Source organism: Rhagoletis pomonella, unplaced genomic scaffold, assembly GCF_013731165.1.
Source record: "Rhagoletis pomonella isolate Grant_MI unplaced genomic scaffold, Rhpom_1.0 Rhpom_scaffold_00001, whole genome shotgun sequence".
Classification (NCBI taxonomy): domain Eukaryota; kingdom Metazoa; phylum Arthropoda; class Insecta; order Diptera; family Tephritidae; genus Rhagoletis; species Rhagoletis pomonella.
The window spans coordinates 8081495-8097901 of record NW_023458555.1 but is presented as its reverse complement, the minus strand read 5'-3'; the positions used below and the strand labels follow the sequence as shown (position 1 = coordinate 8097901).

Sequence of the window (16407 nt, the reverse complement as noted above, 5' to 3'; positions counted from 1 at the left end):
TTTCTTACGTAAGTTAAGTTATGTCTGGACTAACTGAAGAACCTTAACTTGTTTGCTTGAGTGACTTATCCCACTTTCAAAATAAAGATGTTTAGGTATAATGTTGGTTAGTAAACCTTCTCTCAAACAAAACCTTAGTGCAATTATATATATTTTTTTTATGAACAAATACCGTTAAATTGTAATTAGTCTTGTCATCAACTCGATTTTTTCGAAAAGGTGACTTATGCTACTTTCAAAATTAACGTATGTACATATATACATATTTGATTTTGTATGAAGTATTATATTTAATTTTTTTTTATTTTATAAATTTTATGAATTCTTTGTGTCAAATTTTTTGAGAGCTACTTGAGACAGGGACAAACTTGAAATACTAGCCTCTCGCTATCGTTCGCATTACTTTTCATTGGCCGTTTGTTCCTATTAAGAACACACTAGCAAACACATGCATACATACTTACATATATGTATGTATATGTAGTATATTATCAGTGCTACCAGAAATGAATTCACATTGCGTATCAACAGGATTCTCGTGTATTTTTATGTACATTAGCGCTTTTTTAGAATTTTGATTGGTAATAGCAAAAATATACATAGTTCATTATGCTCTAAAAACAATCTGTGTGAAAGATGACAATTTTTGGTTTACTTTTTTGGTTTAATTAAAACATTTTTTTATAGTTAAAATTCAATTGTCTTTATTTGCCATAATTTGGTTTATGGACATTTTTTGTAAAGAATCGTAGTAAGCTAGGATTTTTTTTTTTTTTTAGCACTTGAACTTTGATGGACTTGGGCGAGAATAAGATATTGACCAAATATTGCCATCTTTCATACAGATTGCTTTTAGAGCATAATGAATTATATTTTCGCTATTACCAATCAAAATTCTAAAAAAAAACGGATTTTCGGTCCACGCACAAAAAATGCATACCTATTTAGGTAACAACTACCTTAGATGATTCAATAACACATCGGAACGAAGGTTCAACCGTTTTTGTTTAATATTTTTTTTTAGTGATCGCAAAATATGCAAAAAGCAAAGAACTAAATTGTGTATTAAGGAGCAAGTAAAACATGTTATAAACAACAAAATGTCTTAATAAAACCCCAATGCATGTACATAAATAAAAAAATTCAACAATGCGTGTAGAAACAAAAAAAAAAAAAATATTTGTGGTGTAAAACTAAATGGGTAATATAAGCATATGTACATACAAATGTAGCTTAAAACTGTAAAAAAAATACTAATATTCAATGTAAATTTGAGGCATATTTATTAAAAAACACATCTACATACATATGTACTTCGAAATCGACATAATATGCTATATACCTACACATGTTTAACCATATCGGATTAACCGAAGCATTCAAAACTGCTTGATAACGATAACTAAAAATGGTTAGGATGCAGCTAAAAAAAAAAAATAAACACCGCATCGCATTTGATCGAAGAACACTCATGTGTACATACTTAAATATGTATGTACTAACATTTACATACATAACTACATATATGCGTACTTATGTAAATGTATATATACGAGGTGAATAAGCATTTACTGTGGATGTGCCTCCCAAGCCACAACCAAATGTATACCAAGCAAAACTAATTGTGTATTGCCCATGAAAAAATACAGCAAATTTAAAGAAAAAAAAAAGAAACAACCAAATATACAAAAATATTTAAATAATAATTATTTATGTATATCTTACCACTTTTGGTTATTTCAATACAATCGATATGCATAAATACATATTTTACATACAAGCAAATTATAAAAATTAAAAATGTTAAGTCAGTTAACTTAAAATAAGAGAATGCATAAACTAATGCTACAACATAAGTACTTACATACATTCATACACAATTGTATACATATGTACATAGATACATACATACATAGATATGTATATTTGACGAAATTAAACTGAAAGGCAGTAATGAGTTTTAAAATCTATGAACTCCAATAGGAAGGAAACGCAAAGGCGTAAACGGACGCAAAGGCGTCATTAACGAAATACATACATACAGACCTACATATGTATACAAGTAGTTTATGCGCTGAAATATACACACAAAAATTCATAAAACCTAATTAAAAATGGAGATATGAGGACTAAGACAGATAGCTATCGACGATTGTAGAAGTACTAGTTGTTAGTGTTTTTAGTATTGTAAATGTATGTATGGATGTCAGTGAATACATAAAAACAAATAATGCGCAAATCATTATCAAAATTATGAAATTAATTAATGCATTCAACTTGATGTATTCCAAAAGTATAGCATGTAAACACATACACATACACATACATAAACATATAAATACATACAAATATATTATTAGTCGCTAAAATATAAGAAAAGTATACATGCAAACGATACTGAAAATTAAAATTAAAAAAAAATAATAATAATAATGTTAATAAAAAACATTCAAATACAAAAAAAAAATAAAACAAAAAAGTGATTGCAAAACATAAAATTTGAATGGTCTTAAAACTAATCAACAAATATTAAGAACACTTAAAACAAACAAGAAAAAAAAAAACGAAATATGAACTAACGATTATTAAATATACTAATGAGTGCAGGTTATAGTACATACATAACTGAATGAATGAAAAACTAAAATGAAACCCCTAATAAACTTAATTATAAAAATTACAAGAAAAAATAATATTACAAAATAAATGTGTTTTTATTTTGGGACATGGGAATTAATTATACATACATATGTATCTTCAGAAATATCCAAAAAAAAAATTAAAAATTATTTTATATTTGAGATATTTTAGCTCCGAAAAGAGTTTTCGTTAACCTATAAAATGTCATATCGCACACCGTCTTCAAAAGAGTCACAACTCAAAAAAATACGTTCGCCAGAAAATGCGAAAGACTATTTCGTAGAACATGCTAAACATATGGGCAAGGGTGACTTTACATTAGGTTTTTTTTAAACAAATTATAACAAAAATTTGCTCCAGCTTTTGCTGAAAGGTAAATAAAAGCTCTGTGTACATTTTTAGCGTATAATTTCAAAAATGTCAAATTTTGAGTTGCGACTCTTTTGAAGACGGTGTGCAATATATTATTAAAATAAGCCTCCTGTTTTTTTTTAATGAGGGTTTGCGCCGAAATATTCGATTTTCGAGCATTCCATAAAAAAGGTATATCATATTTATTGCCTGACTAATTGCCTTCCCGGAAGAATTTTTAAGCGCAAATATATTTCAAATATGAAGTTAGCACATATGTACATAAATCGATTTTGCACATGATTTTACTTAATGATACATATTTTTTACAACGACAAAAATGAATTAAGCGTTATCAATCATTTTCACCTGTGAACAACAACGAAGCCCACATCCGGAGTATTTTGAATTTAACAAAATATCAGTGAATGGGCGGTTAGTTGCATGTTACTAGTTTTACTTTCGATAGTCTCGACACCCACTTTTCCTAAAAAAAATGTGGTGTAAATCTTAATCCATGAAACGGATATACATACGTGAAAGTTTCATACCCAACAAGCATGTCAGTAAATGTTTTTAAAAATAACTTAAAGTAAGTTTGCTATAATAAGCGTTAAATAAGCATTTTTAATATTAAGCTTGTTAAAAGTTTTTTCAAATAAAGCTTTAATAAGTTTTGAGAGCGAATGTTTATAAATAACTTAAACTTATAAATGAAATGCAAATGCGAACGACATGAAGTAGTAAATATAAATTTTTTTCCATCGTAAGTGACGTGTTTACGTTTTTTTAAATATATTATTAAAAGAAAAAATTAAATAAAACCAATGCGGTAAAACAAGAAAATCCAATCCAGGACCCGCTGCGCTAATCGGTGGAGCATTCGAGTCGTCAAATGATGAGTTCTTCTTATCCTTTCTTAGTTTAACATTCAATTAAAAATATATTAAATTTTTTTCAGAAAAGTTTATCAATGAGAATGGCGGCGATAAAGCGGAATATATAGCTGCATCGATGTCGTTTTTCCAATTTGCCAATAACCGCATGTAATTGAAAGCACGCAACAAGATGTAATAATTAACTTTTTTATGCTTAATTTTTGTGGGTTATCGTGAATTTGTATGCTAAAATGTCTATTTCCTATTTATATTTTCGCGAGTGTAGATGAGTCCACCGAAAATTCGCATTTCTTTTAGTTTCTAGATGTTAAGCAATCTATGTATTAGTTTTAAACGAAATATCTTTAAATAAAGGGTTATAAAAATGTTTATAAAAAGCTTTCTTTTGAAAATTTTTAGTAAGTTTATATTCATACGCTTATAAACAACTTTTTTTGAACCTTTATTATAAGTTTACACTTTTACGCTTATAAAAAGCTTTCTTTTGAACATTTATTACATGTTTATATTTCTACGCTTATAACCAATGTTCCTTTTCGATTATATTACGCTTACTTTCAAGCGTTTTATAAACAAAAAATCAACGTTTTGTAAGCTTAATGTTTATAATTGAAAACTTAAAAAAAACTTTCTTTAAGTTTATTTTGCTTGTTGGGTACAAACACACGTGTCACTTATAAACAATTTCATTATGATTACTTAAACTTTTTCAAATAAAAGTATTCTTAAAAGTTTTGTTGTGTTAATAATTACTAATGTCAGTGCTACCTAACCTAATCTAACCTTTTAGAATTACCATTAATTTCGCTAAAGTTTTACTTAACACACAGCAACTAAAATTTATGGTAGACTAGAGCTGTCCCGTACAAACAGGCAATTTATTTGGGATCCTTCGGGCCCACGCGAATATTGCAGCAAAGAATTTTTTGTTTTTGGTTACTACTTTATAATACAAACTTAATATACTATCTAAATACTTCGCTTTTTAACTTTTTACTTTTCCTTTAATTAGAGCCGTAAACTAGTAAATTCGTAAGCTTTGTTCCGTACGAACGATGGAGTACTCCTTTTAGGAAACCACTAAAATTTTTGATATTTTTCACTCGGCTTCAATTCAGTTTGAAATGGAGTTTACTAGCTTTTCGCGTTCTTTCCGTTTTCCAAGCTCCCGTACGTGCCATTCTAATATCTAGGTTCACTTTTGTGAAAGCTCATATTGATACAGGGAGCAAGATAAATTAAAAATGCAGTTTCCAAAAGTATTAAGGCACTTGTTTTATCTCTTCCCTTTTATATTCAAAGAAAGACAAAATTGTAAAGTCCAAAAGAGGAACGGCAAATTCTATAAGGCCAATATGCTCGTAATACGAAATCTTTTAATTAATGGCGAATGCGTCTTTAAACACGCAAAATTTATTTTTTTTTTCGTCTCCTATAAATTTTGTATAATTGGCGATATATGCACATATGTATATACTATCAGGCAGGTTTTGCCATTCACTTCCGAGTGAATTTCAACCCCTAGTAATTTGAAACCAAAGCGAATTAGAATGAAATTTACTCGGAAGTGAATTGCAGAACCTGCCTGTATATCTTGAAGAAATATCCGATTCTAGGCAAGGTTAAGTAGACACTACAACAGTGGGGAATACGAAACCTGAACGGCGCTAGTTCGTGTCTGGACAAGGACCGTCACTTCAATAGCATTTCCAAAGAGAATTCATATGTTGTTACAACTGCCATGATCAAGAGATTAGTTCCATAGTCATCACAAGATTAGGGGACAACCTGCCGCGAAATCAGGATATCGAAATACTGGTACTAATGACAAGTTAAGTATAATTTTTTATTTACTTAATTAAAATTATACAAAAAGTTTAACTTAACAAGATTGCAGGCTTAAGAAGGCATATTTACAAATGTTCACTGAGATAAGTAATACAATTTTATTTTTAAATAAATACTTAAAAAGACATGGCCAACACAAGTACGCTTAAGGCATATCGTTTGCAAAATGTAGTTGGCCACTAGATGTGAACGCTTTACTTATTTTTCTTGCCCCCGCCCCGCCGAACAGGCGCTTGCTCTACGGCAATAGCATTTTTATTGTGATATTTATTAGATATGCGATTTATAAAGTACAAAGCGCCGATACAAAATATAATGCTGAAATAGAAAACATATCAATTAACTGACCCGATCATAACCATTGATGTACATACCATGTTGTGGCACAAACTCGATGTACCACCCCGGATGCCACTGTAGCCAGCGATAAGCAAGTCAATATTTCCGGTATGAACTTAGCTTGGAAGTCATTGCCGAATACAAGCATTTCCATATTCGACACAGCAGTAAGCGCGAACACAAATAACCACGAACCAATGAATCCACCAACAATTGTATTCATTTGGGTATCTGTGATCCAACCGGAGTAGAACCGCATAGTGGCGAATATGACCAAACTCAGTATGCAGGATATCACTGCCGAAACGAGATTACTGCTACCACTCTTGGTTTCCACACCTGTTTTCGTGCAGTAAATAATTGTTAAATAACACGGATTAATATATGTATATGCACTTCGCTAATTCTATAAGAATTAATTATAAACTTACCCATTTTGGAACTACGATAGATTTAACTCACAAATTATTAAAAACGCCTACGTTGAATTTTATCAAAAGCCGACTCAGCTTCCACAATTGCAAACAAAGCGCAGGGTTGCATTTCAAGTGTATTGAAATTGTGGACCCCGTAAACCCTGTTTTCAGATAAAGTAATCTATGCCATATGGTAAGTTCTATGGTGAGTAACTTTTTTGAAATGGTGAATAATCAATCCGCCTCCCTCAGACGTGGTAAACAAATCGAACAACAACAACAACATATATCGATATCATTATTTTATCGAGCAAGAATAAAAAATCAAAATACATAATATCGTTCCGTTTCAGAGCTACATAAGTAGAGCTACATAAGTTAACGAAATTAAACACAACTTTAACGTTGGCTTTATGCCAATCGGTAACTTTCTTCTCCGTGGTGAAACAGGTTGGAAAAATGCATTGTGGTGTACAAATAAATTGAATTTTGCTGTGTCGAATTTTTAGTTTGATCTTTCAAAATTTTCCATCACAACTTGCAATGTTGTATGTCCAGACCACCATTTTTTTCTATCAATTGGCACAGGCTCTATCCAGTTTATTTCTATTAGAAGCAAATTAAGTCCAAAGTTTGTTTAGATCAAAAGTAAAACAAAAAAAAAATCAGTGAAAAAATCACACTGGCTCTTATTTTAATCTCAAATTATTGCATTTTTCGGAAACTTTTATTGAGGTCAAGATTTTTTTGAAATGAAAAAGCCGGTTAGAAAAATCAAGATTTCAAAAAATCCACCAAGAGATATCAATAAAAAAAAAGGTGGAAACCAGTTTGGATAGACCGAGTCAATCACCCTAGTGCAAATACATATGGGATCCTCAAAGTGATAAACTCCTGATAAACTTGATAAAGTGATAAATTTAACATTTTGATAAATGAAGTGTCAAACTTTGTATGGAAATCTATTTAACCAAAGTTTATCACTTTATCAAACGATTTGGTGGATAAATGTGTACCCTGCAGTAATAAGGCGGCCAATTTTGCGTAAAGGACTAGTACTTCACTGGTTAAAATTTGACTGGTCAGAATTGGAGATTTGCTTGCATCGAAAATGTCAGCCTTCGACAAGTCCCCAAGGAACCGGCCTAGAGATAGACGAAAAGTACAGTTTAGCAGTGACAGGGTGGTGTTGTCTTGCAATTAAATAAAAAAAATTTAAAGAACACCACCCTGTAAATGTCCCAATCGCTTGGTCTGGCCTTGATACAAAGTGAACATTTGAACACACATTTACATGCGTGGCTGTAGCTCAGTGCGCAGAGATGCTTGGCACTATTTGTTAGCTTTCAGGAGGGTCCGGGTTCAAATGCCGTCAGAGGCAACATGGTTATTAAATGATACATTTTTTTTTTGTTTTTCCGAATTATGAAAAAGCATCTGCGAAGTGCAGAATGCAATCTTACTTCAACGAAAAAAATCTCCAAAATTGGACTAGTCCAGGACTATCTTACGGTCAGTGTTGATTGGACCGGTCCTTTTCCAATGACACGCCAATGCAAAAAATGGCAGTTAAAACCATTGGCAGGGGAATTATGAGGGACTAGTGCTGGTAACAATACGGACTATCTGAGGGCTAACCTAGGATGAGTCTGAATTCCTGCAGGGTAAATTTCAGCAAAATTCAACCCCTACAGGTTGACAGGTATTTGCTTTTGCCACGAACACATAAAAGCACATGAACACAATGGACGAGAATCAAGAGTAACTAGCCATATAAGTTAAATAATAAACAATTAAATGAATAAAAAATAATGCAATTATTTACTTAGGTGCGCTCTTAAAATAATGCGGATAAACTGATAAATTTAAGGAATTTTTTTTTATCACTTTAGATGAAGACCCCTATACATTTTTTGGTCTCCTTCTTCATTTTTATTGTATGCCAAAAAATAAATATTTATTCACTTCAATGTCGTCATGCCTTAAGTTTTAACTGTAAATCGTGGTATTTGGACAATCTTCAGTTGTTTTAAATTACCTCCTAGTACAAATTACAGTTTTGTCAAAAGTTCATATTTGAAAGAATAAATAAAAATATATCTTTTGGCTTTTAGAAGTGAATTTTTATTTGGATAAAAAGATTCATCTGCATTCCAATCATACGGTTAAAACCTTTACATTCCAAAAATGCCTTCGTATTTAAAGCCTTCCTTTTTTTTTTGTTAAAATAAAGTTTTCTTAGGAATTTACAGTTTTTGAAAAATAAAATCAGCACGCGCTGTTCAGCACATAACTTTAAAAATTTGCTATTCCCCAATGCTGTAGGCAGTTTGCCACTTCATTATCGCCTTAAAAATGGATCTGCAGTATTGGGGAATGTTGCGTGGGTGTTAGGGGTGCCTGCTATTCTTTTGGAGATTTTTGGTAATCAAAATTAGCGATAACAAATGTTGGCTACTGATTGCATTTAAGATTTGTTTGCTTTTTTTTAAGGTTTAAAATTTTTCAAATAGAGCTTTAACGATATGTGCCCTGAATGTACATATGTATGTAAATAAGTAAAAGCGTTTTTTTCCAAAACGATCCCCCAAAAACTCGCAATAATAAAAACAGTATGGCACCGCATTGTTATGACCACAGGTATTTGGGAGTCAGATGTTTGCTTTACAAAAAAGCTCCACATGCGAACCTGTATTAAGCTCCATTCAGTGGAAATACCAATTCCATTCATTGCGCTTTGCTCCACATTCGCTGAAAATCCAAAGTCTTTAGTCGCGAAGAAAATTCGTGTATTTCATATTCAAAATTAAAATTATAGTGGAAAACAAAGCCTAATAATTACAAAATCAAGCACAAATACAAGTTCAAATGAAATACTAACGAAGTAATTAGAAATTTTGTGAATTATATTGAGTTGTGCATTGAAAAAAGTGAAAATTTCGCAAACGACTTTTGTATTTGACTTCTTTCCATTTTCTGCTTCTTTCTCTACACAGTTTCCTCATATTTTGTGCACCCACTTTTTGTGCAAATAGTAAGGAAAAGTTTTTCGTTGGAAAATTCTTCCAGAGCGAATTATAGAATTTCTGCTGGAATTTGCATTTTATTAAAAGTCAGAGGAAAATATTAGATAGAAGATATGTTTGCAAAATAAGAAAAATATATAAGATGTCGGAAAAATTTTTCATACCTTCTTGCAAGAGCACTAATAATACTAAAATATAAGTATGTAAATGCATTTGTACATACATACATATTTATGTATGTAATTAACGAATCTCGAATGTGAGAAGATCAAGAATTTGTGGTGTCTGCGCAAACGAACGAAGCACCAAAAAGCAATCGAATATGAGTAAAGGAATTTAAGTCGAAAGCAAATATTGAAGTAGTGGAAGAAGCATTTAGATACGAAGCTCTAATGGACAAACGAAGCATAGTGACTAGGGACAATGGTATATAAAAAAAAAAAAAACGAAAACAAATTTATCCAAGTACAACCAAGAAAAACCTTTGGAATTAAACATTAAGACATCTAATAAATTAAGTGTGGTAAATACCTTAATAAGTAAATACTACCATAAGTGAGCGTGTGTTTGTGTACGCGCGCAAATAGGAAGGGGGAAGTGGAAGTGAAATACCTTCCGTTCTTTTTCCACTCTGCTACATATTTCTTTCTAATATACCAACATTAGAAACAGCAAAAAAAAACGGGAAGAACGTCAAAAGTGGAGGAAGGAACCCAACTATTAAGACAGCCAACTAGCTAGCCACCAAGTCTTCAGTCAATCAAGTTACCAAGAATGAGAATAAGGCCAGAAGCATGAGGCAAAGCAAGAAGTAAAGTAGCAAATTAAAAGTAGCGAGGAAAAATACCTACATACATACTTACTTAGTATAACAAAACTAGCAACCCAAAAGCACAAGAGCAAAAGTACTCATGTGAGTATGTATGTATGTACATACATATGTTTGTAGCATATGAACGCATCTACATTTGTATTTACATATATGTACATATGGTGTACATATATACATACATACATACTACGTGTGTATGTACAAATTTAGAAGATAACATAACAAGTTAGACACAGCCACAAATTCATATGAGCCTCTAGCCAAATAAATATCACTGCATTAGCGTTGACGAAAAACAGTTGCAACACTGTCACAATGTTTTTGTTTTTAAGAAAATAAAATTTTTTAGTGTAATTGCATAAATATAAATTCAAGGATATACATACATATGTATGTATGTATGTATGTATCAACTTGTCTATTTTCTATACATACATATGTACATACACATACATACTATGTAGTATGTAGATTCTTATTAACTAGAGCTGCAGTTACAAATAAGCAAAATCCTGAACAACAGAACCTAAAGTGGCAACCAAAAAGAACCTGCAACATTATGATTTAATAAGCAGCAGCAGGAGTAGAAAAATAGCATAAATCTCTTTCGCGAATACAAGAAACAAAAATCATAATGCACATAGTATGTATGTAAATGTAACGCACAATACGATAAAAGTGTTGCGACGGCGAACTTGAATTGACATTAAATGGGCAAAGTGCGCAACAATCGCACAAACGACGAACGAAAGCAGCATCAACGGCAACGGCAGTATCGACAACAGCAGAGGCACAAACATAAAAGTGTAATTAGGTGAATTACACACACACGCACACAATTGAAACAGAATAATTTTTATGAATTGGATTCATTTGCCACTTGAAGGCGAAAGTGAATGCGAAAAAGTACACAAAGTGGAAGCAGCAAACAAGAAATTCATATACATATATGTATGTGTATTTAACACAAAAAAAATAAAAATACTGTGCAATATAGTATGCATGTATGGTTAATAAATTATTTTAATATCAATACCGCAGAAAAAAACGAATATTTACAATTGAATCCACCCAAAAATATCTAAAAAAAAATATTTAAAAAATAACGTAAACGCTTGCATTCGTTAAATTATCAGTGATCGTGTTTTAAAAAAGGCGCACGCGCGCCCCACCGTTTCTCTACAGCAGCAGCAGAGTAAAATTGTGCGTGTGCGTGTGTGTGTGTGTGTGTGTGTTACTGTGCGCGCAACTCGAGAGGATTTCCGTTTCATTATCACCTTTTGAATTGGTCTTCAATTGTGAGTTCCGGTTTACACATACATACATACATATCTACATAAGCACTGTATTTACATATATAATCCATTTATTTCGTGTACACAGGATATACTTTTCGAAACATTTTGTGAAACTGCAAACGCGACATCTGCCAACGATTAGTGCGATCCCACAACTTCCGTTTAAATATCGTTCCTAAGCTCGTTCATTGTGCACAACCTTTGCAGTGGTATCCTTTCCATTTGAAACGCTTTTAATAAATTTGATCTACACAATGTTTACGGGAAAATTACAAATAAAAGTTTGTGAGGCAATCGGGCTACGACCAACCGATTTTCAAAAGCGCCACAATTTGACATTCGGAAAGTTGGCCGACGAACAGCCGATCGATCCTTACATATCGATCGATGTCGACGATAATCATTTTGGTAAGCACAATTTATCGGTATCTTTTAGTGTTAAAATTTTCAATTTGCGTACGAATAGTGACCGATTTTTTAATAATTTTTTTAATCTGAAGAAATGTACCGCAACTGCTGCAATAGTTAAAATATTTAATGTTAACTTATTGAAAGGTCGACGTTCAATGATAATTTTCATTTTTTAACAAACAACCAACGATAAAATACTTGTTGGTATTAGTTTGTACCAAAAACCACACAGTTAAGTCTTAGGTGGATTTTTATATCAGAATCTGACTTTTGTGAAAAGTCCAGATAGAGGGTATTGAATATACATAAGCCCTCGATATTAATTTTGTCATCTGTGTTGATCTTTGCTACAAACGGGCATTTCCATAATGTCGAAGATGACCATCGAACGTAATCTAAAACTTTGTTTTTTTTTTTTACAATAGGCTTAACTTATAGCTCTTAATTAGGTGCCAATTTTGAATTTGGGCAATTTTTCGTTTTCAAGTTAATTGCAAAAACTAAGGCATTCGCACGGGATAAAAAAAAACAGAAGTGGTTTTCGCGGCCAACAATTCAAACGCCGATTTCAGTGAAACCTTTCAATGTGACTATAGAACGTTCTGCATTGATGTCTCTTTAAAATGGTTTTGATATTACCCAAAAATGATTTATGTATTTTTTTTTTTTTAATTTAATTTTAATCACTCTCGCACGCGATATTTCTTTCCATCGTGATATTTTCTCGTTAAGATTGCTTTTAAACGAATTTTTTAAGGCAATTAATACATGAATTTATATCGAACACACTTGGTCACTGGGGTGTAGTGGTTAGCAGTGCGCGCTACCATACCGAAGGGCCTGGGTTCAAGCCCGGTTCGACCCAACATCAAAAAATAGGAGGCGACATAAAACTGTAGGTCCTCCATTTTGTGTAATAACATCAAGACGCACAGCACAAATTGCAGGAAAAGCTGGCCTAATACTTAGCAAAAGTATAAGCGCCAAAATATTATTATTAATAAAAAAAAATATATACATATTTTTATTATGTACATTTGTCACCAAATTAAAGGGAGTGCGATATTTTGAAGTTTTGAATGTATTTCTTTTATTTGTTTAATATGTAATAATTTTTATAAAAGTATTATCTAGCAAAAATCCCATAAATACGAATTTAAAATTTTGTACAAATATAAAAAAAAATTCGAAATTTTTACCAAAAGTTTTATTGGCTATTGTACTTTAGTAAAATAAAGTGCAAGCTTGAAGTTGTTAACATTGCATTTAGAATTTGATTTATTAACGGTGCTAGGCATTTTCAAATATAGAAGAAAATACGTCAACAAAAAATTATTCAAAATTAATGAATGCCAAATTGTTCTAAAAATTCTGAATAAAAATTTAGACATTTTTGTGAAAGTTGGTACAAAGATTCAAGTTCGGATTTATGTGGTTTTTGTTAGATAATGAGCTATGCTTCTATAAAAAAAATTAATAAGCATCAAACAAACAAAAGAAAAATAATTTTGGGAACAACTACATATATGAACATATACATACATACATATGTACATATGTACATATGTACTTATGTTTCATACATTAATTTTCACTTTAAAAAATACAACTTTTTTTAGATCGCTCTACAACGCGACCCAAGACATTCGATCCAGTTTGGAATGAGCAATTCGTTCACGATGTTACCAATGCAAAAAATATTAATTTGACGGTATTTCACGACGCAGCGCTGCCACCGGATGATTTTGTTGCCAATTGTCAAATACCTTTTGAAGATATTATGCAAAATGAAACGGGTGTACTTGATTTATGGGTAAGCAAAAATTTTGATATTAAAAAAAAAAAAAAAAACAGAACTAAATCGAATTCGCATTGCAGGTGAATTTGGAGCCACAGGGTAAACTACATATTATAATCGAATTAAAGAATCGAGTTGGTATGTAATTTTTTAGGTTTTTCTTTTTTTTTTTTTGGAAGCGCACATACCCATTGATAAACTTTTTCTTGATATAGATTCCAATAAGGATGTTGCTGAAGTGGTGGAAGCGGTTACCCAAAATAAAGAATTCAAAGAGCGCGCTGGTTTCAATCGCCGTCGCGGTGCCATGCGGCGGCGTGTGCATCAGGTTAGAAATCATTGCGTATGCCAAATAACAACATATCCCTAGCTTAGAGTGAAAAGTTGCCCGATTTAAAAATTGTACAGCAGAGGAAAAAACTTGTTATAGCCATTTTCTTCAAGTATTTCTCAAAACTTTTAATACAACATTTTGCCTGTTTAAAGAAAAAGCAAAACTCCATACGAATCAGAGGGATTCGATCTATATGAAAAGATTTCGTAGCCTTATTGAATTTTCGGGTTTTTTTTTTGGACTTGGCAAATTTCCCTTACATTGAATATAAGCGAGAAAACCTAAAATGAGGACCTTTAATCTTTTAGAAATGATGGATTTTTAATTTCTCTAGCCTCCTGTATCAAAATATCTGTTTTCATAAAAAGCGGACTTAGCAACTTTTCACTCTAAGCTAGCGGTACTATCTTTTGTATTCATTACTTCTCCTAACCCATTTATGTATTTCGAAATCCGTGTTATTTTTTTACATGTGTAGAACGAATTATATGTTCATACATATGGATCATTATTTTGCAAATCGTACGGATTTAAGGAACAAATATCACTGTTTAAAAGGGAAAAAAACATTTTGGCACTTTCGAAAATTTTGCTGACACTTATGTACTACATTAGACTGCATCACCAAAAAAAGTTGTGGGCTTCTGGCCTATTATATTTTAAGACTTCTACCAAAATATTTCGGAAAGTATTAAGATTTAAGTGAGCTAGACCGGTTTGAAAATACCTCTAAAATTGCAGTTTTTTTTGAATAAAAAAAATAAAAAATCTACATAAAAATATTAAAATTTTGTAACAACGGAATCATAATAACGAGAGTTTTGATGCTGTTTTTTTTTTTTAATTTTTTCAAAGAGTTGAGTAAGAAAAAAATTGTATAACTGCTCCAAAAGTTTACCGATATAGACTTATGAGGTATCAGTGGAAATGTATTTTCTCACATTTTTTATTTCTTTGCAAAAAAACTCACGTCCCAACTTTTTCTTTATCAAATACCAACACATCTTAATTCAACATGGAATGACACCCGTTTATCTTACCTTCCTCTTTCATACTTTGAATGAGCTTATCCGCAAAGAAATTAAAAAGGTGAGAAAATACCTTACCAATTATACCTCGGAAGTCTAAATTGGTAAGGTTTTGGCTGAGTTATTCAAGTTTTTCTTAAACCAGTCTTTGAAAAAAGTTCAAAAACAGCATCGAGAATCGCATTATTACGATACCGTAGACAATTTTTTTTTAATATTTGTATGTAAATTTTTTAAGCTTAAACTGTTTGGTCATCTGAGGTGATTAAAAAAAAAATTAATAAAAAAACTAAATTTTTGGAGGTATTTGCAATTTGCAGTCATCTGCAAATGTGTCAACCTTTAATATAAAAAATCATACATAAATACATACGTAAATACATAGATAGTAAAAAACATTATTTATTTGCTCTCTTAACAGGTAAACGGACACAAGTTTATGGCGACTTTCTTGCGACAGCCGACTTTTTGTTCACATTGCCAAAAAATTTATTTGGTAAGTACATGGCGCATATTTGCCACAGAAAAGTCAACGCATGCGACAAATCGCTGTGGCGTTGGAGGTATAAAATCATCCTTACCATAAACCTGCTATTTACCATAATCATATTAAAATATATTCTTAATTTATACGCTCATAACAGTGAATAACTGTATTTAGTTACTATCCTTTTCACCATTTGGTTATCGCAGTATAATTTGGTCACATTACACTTCCTGTTCTTATTGAATTTTCTTGTTTTCACAACTATTTAGCCAATTAGAATGGATTTTTTTTTTTTTGGGTAAAATTAGGTAATTATTTCAAAGTTTAATTTTAAATTTATTTGGTACAAAGAATACTTATCTACATACATACATATATATACATAAATATTAAATGTTTTATGTTATATTTGTTTGGTGCGAACATAGACATGTACATGCATACAAACATACATATAAGTATTTTTATTATTTATTTGGGTGTAGTTTGGCGCTGGATAAACAAAATTACAAAAAACTATTGCTAAATTCACTTTGTGCTGATTTGCGCTTCCGACGAAATATTATTCATATTCTGCTTTCTCCTTTGAATAATGCTGGGCCATTTTTTTTTTTTCAAATAAAACGAAAAATATTTATGTATAGAGTATGATTGAATATTTTTTGTCAAAATGGTCCATTTCACTAGCGGTTTAGTACTA

The 16407-nt window shown here is 31.4% G+C and overlaps 2 protein-coding genes across 2 annotated transcripts; one reads left to right on the top strand and one right to left on the bottom strand.

Annotated features, from left to right (window-relative positions):
• Positions 1 to 5712: 5712 nt before the first annotated feature.
• LOC118750507 (protein KRTCAP2 homolog) lies at positions 5713 to 6616 on the bottom strand. Its single transcript, XM_036485225.1, has 3 exons — positions 6509 to 6616; positions 6113 to 6416; positions 5713 to 6056 (listed from the first exon to the last, which is right to left on the bottom strand). The coding sequence occupies exons 1-3, from the start codon at positions 6510 to 6512 to the stop codon at positions 5933 to 5935; spliced, it is 432 nt and encodes a 143-aa protein (XP_036341118.1). The 5' UTR covers positions 6513 to 6616; the 3' UTR covers positions 5713 to 5932.
• A 2603-nt stretch (positions 6617 to 9219) lies between these two features.
• LOC118751331 (protein kinase C-like) lies at positions 9220 to 15806 on the top strand. The gene is made up of 7 exons (XM_036486129.1): positions 9220 to 9377; positions 10875 to 11649; positions 11735 to 12057; positions 13680 to 13873; positions 13939 to 13996; positions 14074 to 14186; positions 15642 to 15806. Exons 3-7 carry the CDS (start codon positions 11904 to 11906, stop codon positions 15804 to 15806), a joined length of 684 nt encoding a protein of 227 aa, XP_036342022.1. The 5' UTR covers positions 9220 to 9377; positions 10875 to 11649; positions 11735 to 11903.
• The last annotated feature ends 601 nt before the right edge of the window (positions 15807 to 16407 follow it).